At 38.9% G+C, this 14,155-nt stretch overlaps 1 protein-coding gene across 1 annotated transcript in view; it reads left to right on the top strand.

Annotated features, from left to right (window-relative positions):
* Positions 1 to 13,468, top strand: part of LOC138752677 (transient receptor potential cation channel subfamily A member 1-like) — a 110,145-nt gene extending 96,677 nt beyond the window's left edge. The window contains exons 20-21 of the mRNA XM_069915404.1: positions 6,369 to 6,432; positions 12,478 to 13,468. Of these exons, the coding sequence (XP_069771505.1) occupies positions 6,369 to 6,400 (32 nt within the window). The 3' untranslated portion in view covers positions 6,401 to 6,432; positions 12,478 to 13,468. The remainder of the gene's footprint in view (positions 1 to 6,368; positions 6,433 to 12,477) is intronic.
* The last annotated feature ends 687 nt before the right edge of the window (positions 13,469 to 14,155 follow it).

Raw genomic sequence — 14,155 nt, 5'->3', positions numbered from 1 at the left:
CCACAGAAGATTCTAATTGTTTCCTGTCTTTTCTGCTTATAAATTACAGTACCCTCCATAATGTTTGGGACAAAAAAAGATTTTTTTCCCTTATTTGCCCCTGTGCTCACCAGTTTAAAATCTGTAATCAAACAATTCACATATGATTAAAGTTCACATTCCAGATTTTATTAAAGGGCACTTGTGTACATTTTGGTTTGGCCATGTAGAAATTACTGGACTTGGTATACATAGTCCCTTCATTTCTGGGCACCATAATATCTGGGACACTTGGCTTCACAGGTGTTCGTGATTACTTAGTTGGTGCAGGTTTAAGAGAGCTATGCTTACTACTAAGCTTTTGATCACCTTTGGAGTGTGCAGTTGCCATTTTACAACATGAAGAACAGAGATGTGCCAATGGAAGTCAAAGAAGCCATTATGAGGCTGAAAAACAATAAAACATTAACAGACATCACCCAAACTTTAGGATGACAAAACTCAACAGTTTGGATCATTAAAAAGAAAGAGCGTACTGGTGAGCTCAGTAATCTAAGGGACTGAGAGGCTAAGGAAGATCTCCACTGCTGATGACAGAAGAATCCTCATCATAATGAAGAAAAATCCCCAAATGCCTGTTCGACAGATCAGAAACACTCTTCAGGAGGCAGGAGTGGATGTGTAAATTACTATTGTCTGCAAAAGACTTCATGAACAGAAATACAGAGCTACGCTGCAAGATGCAAACCTTTAGTTAGCCACAGAAACAGGATGGCCAGATTACAGTTTACCAAGAAGTATTAAATGGAGCCTGCAGAATTTTGGGGGGAAGAAAGGTCTTGTGGACAGAGGAGACCAAGATTAACCTGTATCAGAGTGATGGCAAGAGTGAAATGTGGAGGCGTAAAGAAACTGTCCAAGATCCAAAGCATATCACCTAATCTGTGAAACATGGTGGGGGTGCTATCTTCTGGGCATGTATTGCTGCCGCGGGTACTGGCACACTTATTTCATTAATGATGTAACTGCTGATGGCAATAGCAAAATGAATTCTGAGATGCATAGAAATATCTGCTCAAGTTCGAGCAAATGCCTCCAAATTCATTGGACAGCACTTTTCCTACATCAAGACAATGATCCTAAACATACTGCTAAAGCAACAAAGGAGTTTTTCTTTTGAAAATATTTTTATTGATATTTTACAGTATAACCAATAAAACAATGTGCTGCACATTTAAAAAAAAAAATATTTTGAAATAATTCTCATGATAAGGAAATCCAAAGCACAATCATAACATTAAAGTAAAATTTAACAAAAAAAAAATCCAAAATGGGAAAGAGAGTAAAAAAAAATTCAAAACTCCATCCTCAAAGCAAGGTTGAAAGTTGACATGTATAAATCAAATGACAGCAACTTGGAGAAGGACCATACAGTGCCAAAGTTCCAGAACAAAATTGTGATAATAGTCTATAAATGGGCCCCATGTCTTTTGAAACAATATTTGAATCTTTGATAATATATCTAATTTTGTCTAGAGTTAAACAAGACATAACATCCCTTAGCCATTGTGCATGTGTAGGTGGAGTGTTATCTTTCCATTTGATCAAAATTGCACGTCTGGCTATCAATGAAGAAAAAGATAAAATTTGGTTTTGAATTGAAGTCAGTAATACATCAACATCTTGAGATGATCCAAAAAGAGTAATTAAAGAGCAAGGTTCCAATTTTACGAATTAGGGTTAGGTGAATTAGTAAAAAAAGTGCTGAATAAGAAATGTTTCAAACTATTAAAACCTTTTAAATTACATTTAAACACTGCTACAATATTTTTAAAATTCCTCCAAAGAAAGATAAGGTAGCTGCTGCCTTACCTGGAGCCCAACATGAAGAGGAGACTAAGCAAAATCCAAGGCCTACTGTGAGAAAGAAGAAGGGAGGGATCCTGGCGAGGGAACTTCTGCTGGTGGCATTCTCCTGTGGTGATGGAGAGATGGCATCGGAGAAGAACCCGGAAGCACATCACGCATGTGCAAACAACCAGGGCCTTCAGAAAAGCCATCAGAGGAAGAGGAGGAGTCGGGCTCATAATGGACCAGCAGTGAAGAGGCTGAAGATGAAAGTGAAATCTAGCTACCAGAAGAGGAGGTATTAAAAGAAGTTAAAACTTTTAAACATAAATGTAAAGCAATGGATATAACCAGTATTGATATATCAATAAAAGAAGAGAAGTGAAAGGAGAAATAAATAAAGATGTGGATGTTGTTAATAATTTGAAAAGGAAAAGTGATGAATTAGATGGAGAAATGAAGCACATGATAGCATTGCTAGAGTGGAAGATTCCACTGCTTTAACTATGCAAAACCAGAAGCTTTTGCAAAAAGTGGCTATATTGGAGAATTTTAGCAGAAGAAATAACATTAAAATAGTGGATCTTAAAGAAGGATTGGAGGAGCAAGACCCTCCAGTTGTTTTTTTTTAAAGAAATGATTTGTGAAGTAATGGGCAAGTGCACTCTAATCGCTCTGTGTAGACTGAAAGAGTGCTCAGAGCTCTTGGACCAAAACTGCTTTCAAATCAGAACCTACATTCTATGTTAATTAAGTTTCTTCGATATCAAGATAGAGAGAAAGATGTGACCCTAGTAGCAGAAGGGGCAAGAAAAATAAAAAGCCCACTCAAGTATGCAGGGGGTAAAATAGTGCCAATTTATTAAAAAGAAGAGAGTTTAATGCTGTTAAGAAGAACCTCTAGAGGAAAAAGGGTATTAATTTGTGCTGTGTCTCCTAGAGACCTTGAAGATTTTCTTACCTGGAGGTGAAAATAAATTCTTTTTGAGCTTTGCAAAAGCAGAAGAACCCAAGAGCTCAGGTTGAATGAAGAATTGGAAGGATGATAGTTTATCAATATATTTTGATGGTCTGACAATACACGGTAGATCACGCAAGAGTGCACAGTTTTAAACATTGTGTTTCCTTTTTTGTTGATGTTTGGAAATTTTTGGAATTCTTTTTGAATTGTTATTTTTTTTTCTTTTTCATCAGAATCCACATCACCCAGCACATGTTCTATTCTTGTTGCTGCCATCGGGAAAGCGGTATAAGTGCCATAAGATTTGTACCACCAGGTTTAGGAACAGTTGCTACCCTTCCACAGTCTCAATGAGAGACTCATTTAAGAACTCTTACATTTGCATATTTATTACTGAATATTTATTTTTTTCTATATGGCATACTCAGTTTTTAAATATTTCCTTTTTTACATTTCTCTCTTTTATATACTTTTCATGAGTACAGTTTTTTACATTACTGATGAGCAATGCTTCCTCTAATTTTTAGTAGTCAGTGTGCACAAAAATCTTATGTTTTGCATTTTTTTTTCCTGTGCAGAAGTATGCATGCACTGAATACTTGTGCAAATGTAAACTTGATATTGTTTCAAAATAATTTTGGCACAGCTAGTAAAACTGTATTGGCATGTTTTAATATAATACAAGTAGGATTGCACTCTACGAAGTAATGTTTTTAGTTAAGATTTTATTCTATACTTTGAACTACTTTGTTCAGTTTGTTGTTCTATTAAATAAAACATCAATTACTTTCGGTAACTAACCTTTTGTGCACACATTAATTTCCTTTGTGCGCTGGTTGCAAAATGTGGGTGCGCATGCACACGTGCACATCTTAGAGGGAACAGTCTTGATAAGTTGAACTCGGGCCCACAGGAGAAAGAATCTCAGGATTATTTGCAATGCCATTATGTACACTGACAATAAATCAGAACTTTGAACATTTGAAATGTTGGTTATATGTTCCTTTTAATGCCATGTAACAATACATTATGACATGTCGGATATATTTGACTTTTGTCTGCCATGAAGCAACAAAGGGTCACCATGAGAATTGCCTGGCACTCCTAACAATTGGAGAAAGAGAAGCAAAAGAGTTAGTTCCTTCAGAATCACTTTCACCTTCAGTGCTCCCATAGCCTCTGCAGCTACACAGACTACCGTTCGATTCATCAGCACCTCAAGTTTCAAATCCAAACCTCTGTCATAATCTGGAAGCCTTCAGCACCAGAGGCCCTTTGGAAGCCCTTCTTGCCCTCAGCACCATCTCCGATCCAGGCTCCAAAAATTGTTCCCATGAGCAAGTCTCCAGCAGTCTGTTTCCCAAGCAGGTTCCCCCAATCACATCCCCTGCAGCTTTTGTGGGTTCATCAGCTGCTGAGCCCTAGCTGGTCTGCTACCATGGTCATTTTCCCTGTTGTGGTCCTTCAGCTACTGAGCCCATTACTGGCCTGCTCATTATCCTGTAAGGTTGTCTCCCATGTTTTTCCTTCTCAGGTGTTTTTCTGTTTCCTGTGCCCTGTGCAGTTCCACTGCTCCCTGGAAGTCTGCAACCTCTTATGGCTACTACCTGGCACAGGCAATGCCATTTTGGGCACAGACCCTGCAGTTGCAGGATTTTACTTACAAACACAGTTGGCTCCTTAAATCCTGTACAAAGTCACTAGTATTAGGACCAGATGATTGAACCCTTTGGAGCAGCACTGTATCTCCACTCTTCCAGGTCTGCTCCCGGCGGGCACGCTGCTGTTACTGCTGCTTTGGTAGCACTGCCATTTTGGCACAGCTTCTTCTTTGGTACTGGTGTCCTCCATCTTTTCAGCTAGAATTCATCTTGGAACACATCTCACGATAGGAAATTGTGGGTCATTGTTCCCATTCTCTCGCTCAGTAATAGTCCATGCACAGTAAAGTCTCTTCAACTGTCGCTTTCATTACATAAACTTTTTAGAAATAGCTTTCACTACACATGTCACTTTAAGTGTATTGACTAATACATTATGACATGTAGGATATTTTTAACTTTTGTCTGCCATGAGAATTGCCTGGCACTCCTAACAATAGGAGAAAGAGAAGCTTTTTGCTTTTTGATCACTCTCAAATCTATTTGTTGCATATTAAAGTGGCTGCCCAAAATTCCCTTGTAACTTTTGACAAGTCTCTGGCAGTTACCTGAAGGAATAGAATAAATGGCTATTTCACCATATTTATAGGTCTCTAATCAAATGTCACAATATTACAACTGGAGATTCAAATAATGCGGTGTGCTGTCGGTCAGAAGCAAACACACAAAACCCAAAGACTGTACAACAGGCTTTATTTGACATAAACTTCCACAGAGCCAGCTGTGAGGAGAACTGCTGTAAACTCTGAAAGTGTCTTTGAAGGGCCGGCTCAGGCTTGTATCCCGGAGGGTGATTGACAACCGACCTGGTGGGTCTTGATCTATTTAGGTCAGCTGATTGACAGCCGGCCAGGTGTTGTCTTGTCCCCATGCTCTTCTGCAGGTACAGAGGTTGCCCCCTGCAGTAGGCCAGTGGTGTACCACCACAAATAACCTTCATGAATTTTATCTATGGAGTTAAACAAGAAAACCTGTAGTTGCTGGGATTGGGTGAAATACACAAAAGTACTGGAGAAACTCAGCAGGTCACACAGCATCCATAGGAAGTAAAAAGTTTGGGCCTGAACCCTTGGCTTCAGGAAAAACAGATGGATGCCTAAATATAAAGGTGGAGGGAGATAACTCATGTACGTAGAGCTTGAGAGAAACAGGGAAAGCAGAGGAGAAGCAGAGAAAAAGACTCTCACAGAACTTCCTTCATAGTGGAGCAGCCAAATAAAGTTAAACAAGAAAATCTTTTATTCAGGTATCTACCCGCTTTTCCTGTCACATCCTATGGATGTTGCATGACCTAAGTTTCTCTAGCACTTTTGTGTATTTGCACATCACATCTATGTTAACTGGCCTAGTTTAAAAAAAATGAGTCTGAATTGCTTTCGATGCAGATAAAATAGCTAATTAAAACAGTTCGAGTATTTTATAAATTATACTCAATTTCAAAGCAGCAGACACTAAACAATTTGCAAACATTTATGATTTTTTTTACACAGCTGTTGCGTTCCAGGAAATTATCACCTTTTTCCTGGAACGTGTGCTGTGTAAAAAGGTCAGATCTGGAATGAGGATGCCATTCCTGTTCCAATATTTTACCTCCTAGACCCCTAATAAATTTCCCGAATGCCTGTAAAGTTAACTGCAGCCGTTCCGTGAACAACGGGCTAATGAATAGCATGGGTCAATGATACGCATTGCAAGTCTCGCCTCTTTAATTATCACACTTCTGGTATGCTCTCTAAACTTGTAATGCAAGTAGAGTTCGAGTTTTGGTCGATCGTGTGTGAACGACCAATGTTGAGACATTGGACATTCTTCAGACCAGTAAAATCATGCAAATTCTATCTTAAAAAAAAAACATAATTGTTAGCCTTTGGTTGAAAAACTTGTTTATGTGCTTTGTCTCTTTTCCATATCCCCTTTAGGTGGCAGTGGGTCCCAATCACCACCTCAGTAAACTGAAGATGTTCAGGAAAAAAGTCACGTATGGTAAATATTATTTAATTATCCTTTTGTATAATTTTAAAATTACTACTGCAAATGTAATGAAGGAACGCTTGAGACCAGATGCTTTTCAGTCTTAGGGCTTTTTTTGGTTTTTGGAACAATGGAACTAAGCATCACAGCAGCAGCAGAATACCTGTATCAGTAGTTAAACAACAACAAACAACGGCAGGCTTTTTTGAGTGCCGACGTGATACCACAAGCAGAAGATTTACAATAAGTAATGTTTAGTACTTATCAAAAAAATCTTCATCTCTGCTTACAAAAGAAGACAAATGCAGCACCAAACACTAGAAATTCTCCTTTTCTATTTCCATTCCTTCCTGTAATTCTGGCATTCCTTGGACTCTGGGGATCCATTCTTTTATAAATTCTTTCATAATTTTGCCTTCTTCATCTTCCTTAAGGCCCACTATCTTTATATTGTTTCTTCTATTATAATTTTCCATTATATCTATCTTCTGAGCTAACAGCTCCTGTGTTTCTTTAACTTTTTTATCAGATTCTTCTAATTTCTTTTTTAAGTCATCTACTTCCATTTCTATGGCTGTTTCTCATTCTTCCACCTTCTCTACTCTTTTCCCTATTTCTGTCATGACCATCTCTAATCTATTCACTTTTTCTTCTGCACCTTTTATTCTTCTTTTTATTTCACTGAATTCTTGTGTCAGCCATTCTTTTAATATTTCCATATATCCTTTAAAGAATTTTTTATCCATGTACTGTCCCTTCCCTTCATCTTCCATTTCTCTGTGTAGAGTTTGATGTTCTCCCTTCTCTTCTTCTGCGTCCACTCCAGGATCTGTGTCCTTACCTCTGTCTCTTCTGGTTTTCTTGTTGGGTTGTTTATTTTATTTTGTTGGGTATTTTTGTTTTTATTATTTTCATTAAAGGTGTCTTGGTGTTGGTCGTCTTCCTCTGGGTTGGTCATCTGTTGTTTCTCTGATTTCCTATTTTTATTCTCTTCCTTCTTGTTCCCATTATTTTCTATGTTTTCCTGTTGGGAGTCTTGCTGTCGTTGATAAATTCTCTGTTATTGTAATCAAACTGTCACCAACAGAGTGTCAGAGACCCACATGGTTAAGTCAGGTCTTCAATTTTTTTCCACTTGTGATGTCATGTTGGCACTTTAAAAAAAAGCTTGGTTTTTGGATCTTTTTGGTTTTCAGAACTTTGGATATAGGGTACCCGACATATATAAGTCTTGTGCTCAAAACCATAATTTCTGCCTTCTTGACCAAACAACGTGATCTTACATTTCCTGGGTTTTTCTTTTCGGAAGTAGCAATGCTGATCTTGAATAAAATTTCCCTTTTCCTCATGCACTTTTGAAGATGGGAATGCTCTATAATGATTTTGTGACATATGTATGTGGAAAAGCAAGCACCTGATTAAACTGAAGAATTATTCCAATTTTTTTTTTAAAATGAGAAGTTAAAAGCTTTACTTATTTTATCACCTGCAACATGTTTAAATATGTAGGTGGGACTCAGGCCAATCTGTAATTGTGTAATTTACTTTGTTGTTTATTTTTTAAAAGCAGCATTATTATATGAATGACAATCCACATGCATAAAAATCAGCCCTTTAGACAGGGTTAAAGAAATTATTTAGTTTCATTATGTCCTAATGTTACTATCAAAATGTCATTTGTGCCTCGATAACAGAGATGGCCAAACTTGATTAACGCAAGAGCCACTTAAACTATAAACTTCAGATGTTTGAGAGCCACAACAATCATACAATTGCTACACGTCTTCCATGACATGCACAAGTTCTATGGCATTACAAAAAAACCATCAGTGGCCCAAACACCTCAAGCTGTGTGCTAAGATTTAAGAATGCAGCAAATTTATCAGGGCCAGAGAGGCACTCAAAATCCAGTGGAAAGAACACTTCAAAATTCTCCTTAATTGGAACACCAATTGCCCAGCAACCTATTTGGGTAGTTACCATCAATCTTAATCAAGAAGATGAAAATGCCATATCCAAATGAGAAAATAACAAAGCCCTTGGGGTAGAAGGCGTGCATGTTAAATTCCAAAAAGTCAACAGTGAAGGACTTCATTTACAAATCCATAATTTCTTTGCCTACATCTAGGAAAATGAGGATACAATATGAGACCTCCAGATGTCCAACTGTGGGAATGACTGAGGGGTTGTCTCTCTACTATCTGCAATTGGGAAAGCATTGCCAGGGTTCTTCTGAACACCCTTCTCTCTGTGACTAACAAGCTGTTTTCTCAATCATAGTGTGTATTCCATCCATTTGGAGGCACATTTGACATGATCTTCACCATATAACCTCCAAGAAAGTTGCACGGAGCAACAGCAACAACCCTATATGGTCATTTTCAACTTCTCAGTCTTTTGACCCCATTCAATGGGAGGGACTTTGGAATTCTTCCCTAAATTTGGCTGTCTACAGATCTTCATTTTCTGCTTGCATTTGATACACAATGACAAGCAAGTCATAATACTAACCTATCTCAGTGAAGACTGGTATTAAGTAAGGTGCAACATTGCATGCCACAATGTTGCACCTCACTTCCAACAAATATCAGAACTAATGTGAAATTAGAACACAGAACAATACAGGTCCTTCAACCCACAAAGGTGCCAACCTTTGTAAACTCACAGCACAACAATCAAATCCTTCCTTATCTCACACACATAATAATGTATTTTTTTCTTACATCCATGCATCCAAGAGTCTTTGAATATCCCTATTATACCAATCCATCACCATCCCCAGCAATGCAATGCAAGCATCCAACAGTGTCTGTCTGTGTTTTAAACAAAAAACCTTAACTCTGACATCTTCCCTAAACTTTCCTCCACTCACCATGGTATTTGCAATTGTTGGCCTGGGAATAAGGTGCTAGCTATTCACCCTATCTATGCCCCTCATAATCTTTTCCCTTCCATTAAGTCACCTCTCATCTTTCTTCACTCCAAAGAGAAAAGCCCTAGCTCCTTAACCTTGCTTCATAAGATGCTCTCCAATCCAGGCAACATCCTGATAAATCTCCGCTACACCCTCTCTAAAGCCTCTACATCCTTCCTGTAATGAGGTGACCAGAAGTGAATGCAATACTGAAAGTGTGATCTAGCATTTTCTGGAGCTGCAACGTTACCTCATGGCTCTTGAATTCAATCCCCTAACCAATAAAAGCCAGCACACCATATGCTTTCTTAACCACCCTATCAAATTGTGCAGGAACCTTGAGGAATCTATGAACCAGGACCTCTTGGTTCCTCCATCTGTTAAGAATCTTGCTACATACTCAGCCTTAAAGTTCAACTTTCCAAAGTGCATCAATTCACACTGATCTGAATTGAACACTACTTGCCATTCCTTTGCCAACTCTGCTTGCTGTTGTATCCCATTGTAACCTATGACACAAGATCTCCAACCTTTGTATCATCTCCAAACACTGACCCACCCTACCACTTCTTCATTCAAGACTGTGGTGCACTGTTAGCCAGAATCAGACACACACAAGGTAAAGACTGTACAACAGGCTTTAATCCACAAAGACTTCCACAGAGCCAGGCTGGCTCTAGCTGCAGTAACTCTGAGTGAGCTTTGGGAGGTCGGCACAGGCTTATATCCCAGAGGGTGATTGACACCCGACCGGGTGGGGTTTGATCCCTTCAGGCCGACTGATTGACAGTTGGCCAGGTGTTGTCCTGTCCACTTACACTCCTGCAGGTACAGAGGTTTCCCCCTGCAGTAGGCTGGTGGTACACTCCTGAAGGTACAGGTGTTTCCCCCTGCAGTAGGCCGGTGGTGTACCACCACAAAGAACAGATCACTGTGGAACACCACTAGTGGCCAACCTCCAGGCAAAATATATTCCATCTACTACTACTCTGCTTTGGGCAGACAAACCAATTCCAAATCCAAGCAGCTAAGCTTCCTTCGATCCTCAAGACCTCTGAATGAGTCTACCATGAGGGACTCATGGTCAAGCTCATTACCAAAATGCAGATACACCAAATCCACTGCCTTACCTTAATCAATTCCTTTTGACTCCTCATCAGCAAACTCTATTAGGCTTGTGAAGCAATGTCTTTCCCCTTGCAAAGCCATGCTGACCATACCTCAGCTCTAAATGCTTGTAAATCTGTCCCCAAGAATCATCTCCAATAGTTTGTCCACCACTGACATAAGACTCACTGTTCTAAAATTACCAGTATTCTCCTTCTTACATTTCTTATACAAGGGGACTACATTTGTCATTCTCCAATACTTAGGTATCTCTCCTGTGGCCAAGAAGGATGCAAAGATCATTGCCAATGCCCCCACAATCCCTTCCTTTCCTGTAGTAACCTGGGATATATTCTATCCAGGGCCGAGGACTTAGCTGCCTGAATAGTTTCACTTTGACGTGCTCCAGCACATTATTCTGTTCAACACTGACCTTACATTTGCCAAAGTCCCTGTCCCAAGTGAACACTGAGCAAAATATTAATTTGGGATCTCCTCTGCCCCCAGGAATGTTACCCCCCCCCACTCCATCCCTAATTGTTCCAACTTCACTTTCCTCATCCTTCTATTCTTTGAGTATGTGCAGAACGTGTGAGAATTTTCCCTAAATAGTCAATCTATTGTGACTACACTTTAGACCTAAGGTTACCCAAGCCTCAGCCGTTGTGCTGCAATATGTAGGTGATGCTTATGAGTGAGTATGCACAAGACAAAGATACTCTATCAAACTACTTTTGCTGCAGCATACTGCTCTCTTTACAATAAAGGTTCACAGCAAGATGTATGGGAAAAGGTTCACAATTTCAAATCTTGGGAACTAACTTTTCTCCAAAACCTTTATGGTGACATTCACCACTGCCCTCAAAGCACCAGCACAGCCTTTGGTTGATTGACAAAAAGAGTATTTGAAGAACAAGATCTCATATATACCAAGCAGCGATGATCCCTGACCTTATTTATGCCTCTGGGATCTGCTCTACCTACAGTAGGCACTTCAAGACGTTGGAAGAACATTATCAATGTTGCCTCTGCAAAGCTTTCCAAGTTCACCAGAAGGATACGAAAACAAATATTAGTATCTTTTCCCAAGCAAATATTGAGGCCTTAGGCATTCTCAGTTGGTTTTGTAGGGCAGTCCTTATTATTTTCATTCCTGATGCCAGATTCTGAAAAAAGGGAGTAAAATTATATCAAAAGGCTTTTGAACTGATATATGGATAAGAAGGGCTTAGAAGGACATGACCAAACGTAGGGAGATGGGACAAGCACCAATTTCATTGCCACGGACAAGTTGGACTGAAGGGCCTGTTCCATGCTGTGTGACTCCATGAAAGTTACAAGAACGTGTCAGGAACAAGACAAAGCAACTGTAGAACGGATACTTGTCCAAACAATTGGATACAGGGCTGGGGAAACAATAAAAGGTGAAATTGTAATGATGGCAAAGTTGTCAGTAATCATTAGCACGACACTATAAAATTGACAGCAGCTGTTATTTTCTATGGGTTCCCTTGTCCACGGAGACGTATGATTAAAATGTGATGAAAGATGAGGCTCAAAAGGGAATCCTTTGTCAAACAGGCAAGAGAATTGTTGCACTCAATACTTCAAGGACCAGATGCACTGTACAGTTTTCAAAGTGTTACTGGTATAAGTTTTGCATTTAGACATACAGCATGTTAACAGGCCCTTCCAGTCCACAAGCTGGTGCCCCCCCCCCCCACCCATTTGACCAACAATCCCCGTACATTTTTTTTTGAAGGGTGGGAGGAAATTGGAGCACCCAAAGGAAACCCACATAGACACAGGAAGAATGTAGAAACTTCTCACAGATGGTGCTGGATTCTAACCTGGGTTGCTGGGACTGCAATAGCATCGCGCTAATCACTATGCTAAACGGTAGTACAATATTATTACAGATGCATGTATGATGTAGTAGGCTACAAGAGGGAATAATATTCATTATCTGTTGTGCATACCTACTGAAGCATTTGCCATTTGATTTTTTTAATATATTTTGCTGTTTCTATGTATAGATCAACTTTTGAATGACTTACTGGTCCAGTTTTGAATGACTGATTGCATAATCTTTTCCCTGGAGATTCTTCAGCAAATAACTAACTTATTACTCAAGGTGCATGAAGTGAGCACTGTAACTTTCTACTCAAAGTGGAAACAAGTTAGACTGATGATCAAAAAGCAATTGCAGAAGAAACGGCAACATCAATTAATTTTATACTAATATTTCACAGTTAAGCATTAAAGTTAAAGAATAGTTACAAATGTGGCCATTGGAGTCAAAAGTTAAAGATAATAGGTTATGATGTTCTTGTTCGTAAATTGTTTGAGTTAATATTGTTCTGTATCCTTGTCACATTTACAAACACTAATTAATTTGATGCATTTGGTGCTCAAATGCATCAACTTAATTAGTGACATTTTTCCAAGAGGATTGCTGCTTTGAAGGAACGTAGAACAGCCTGTCCATCCATTCTCTGCATATTTGTATGTCTATCTGAAACCCTTTTCAATACAACTATCTTATCTGCTTCCATCACTAGGTTTTAAAAACTTGCCCTGGGTTTAAATATAAATACATTTATTTTCAGTGCCTTCAGATTCATTTTTTCTGCAAAACAATAACAGTCTCAGAATTGCTGGAGAGTCTCAGCAGGTCACACAGAATCCAAGGGTAGAAATGGTCAGTCAGTCAATGTTTTGGATATGAATCCTTTATCAGGACTTTGCTCAAGATGTCAGTACCTGCAGCTTTTGTCCCTCAATTACAATCTCAGTTGGAGGAGAAACTATTTTTAGATGTTACCTCATATTACCTCCATTCAATCAAAATACATCTTAGCTCAATTGATTCTCACTCAGCAGGCTAAAGGCTGTGTTTTAGAATAGGATTCCTGTTGCACAGAAACCCATACATTTGATTAAACTGTTAGAAAAAATAATGCTTCAAGACCAAAGTGTCTAAATATTGTCATGCACCTAACTTGCTCCATCTGATTTAAAAAAAACAGGCAAAGTGTCTGCCATTTTGCATAATGCTGCACAAATAAAGCTGTGTTTGTAAGTAGCAAATGAGTGGGTGTTTGATAATTTTGTGATACAGCTTTCAATACATTCTCCAATGTATTCTCCACAGGTTTTAGAAAAAAGTGGTGAGAGAATGAGCACACTTGAGTTACCTTATTGACATACTTCACTGAGCAGAGTCAAAGGCATCGACGTACCTTGAGAAGACGTCCCAGCTCTCCGCTTATTATACTCGATGAGAGAAATCCTTTACAATGGAAATGGAGGCACCATTACTAGAACTAGCATTGCACATTTGATAAGGTTGCAGAAACACTTATGGCCCCATTACTATAAAGTTTATAATTATGGTACTGAAGATCTGTACTCCATATCTAACCATAGACCTAACTAAACTGTTCCAGTATAGTGAAAACATTTACTACCATCTGACTACATGGAATATTGTTGTAGTATACCCTGTCCTCAAAACACTTGAAGGACCACCCAATCAGTCCACCCTTGATCATCAGTAAAGGGATACTGTAATAGGTTTCATGAACAATGTAATTTGGTGGGATTTACCAATAACCTGCTTGCTTTTCATTTGCAGCTTGATAGACTCTCCAGTGTTCATTATAGCCTCAGCACCCATGATGGCTTTCAGATTTGAGGTCAGAGTAACTGTCT

This window comes from Narcine bancroftii, chromosome 2 (genome assembly GCF_036971445.1).
Source record: "Narcine bancroftii isolate sNarBan1 chromosome 2, sNarBan1.hap1, whole genome shotgun sequence".
Classification (NCBI taxonomy): Eukaryota; Metazoa; Chordata; class Chondrichthyes; order Torpediniformes; family Narcinidae; genus Narcine; species Narcine bancroftii.
Note: the sequence above shows the minus strand (reverse complement) of the source record. Positions and strands in the feature narration are given on the sequence as shown.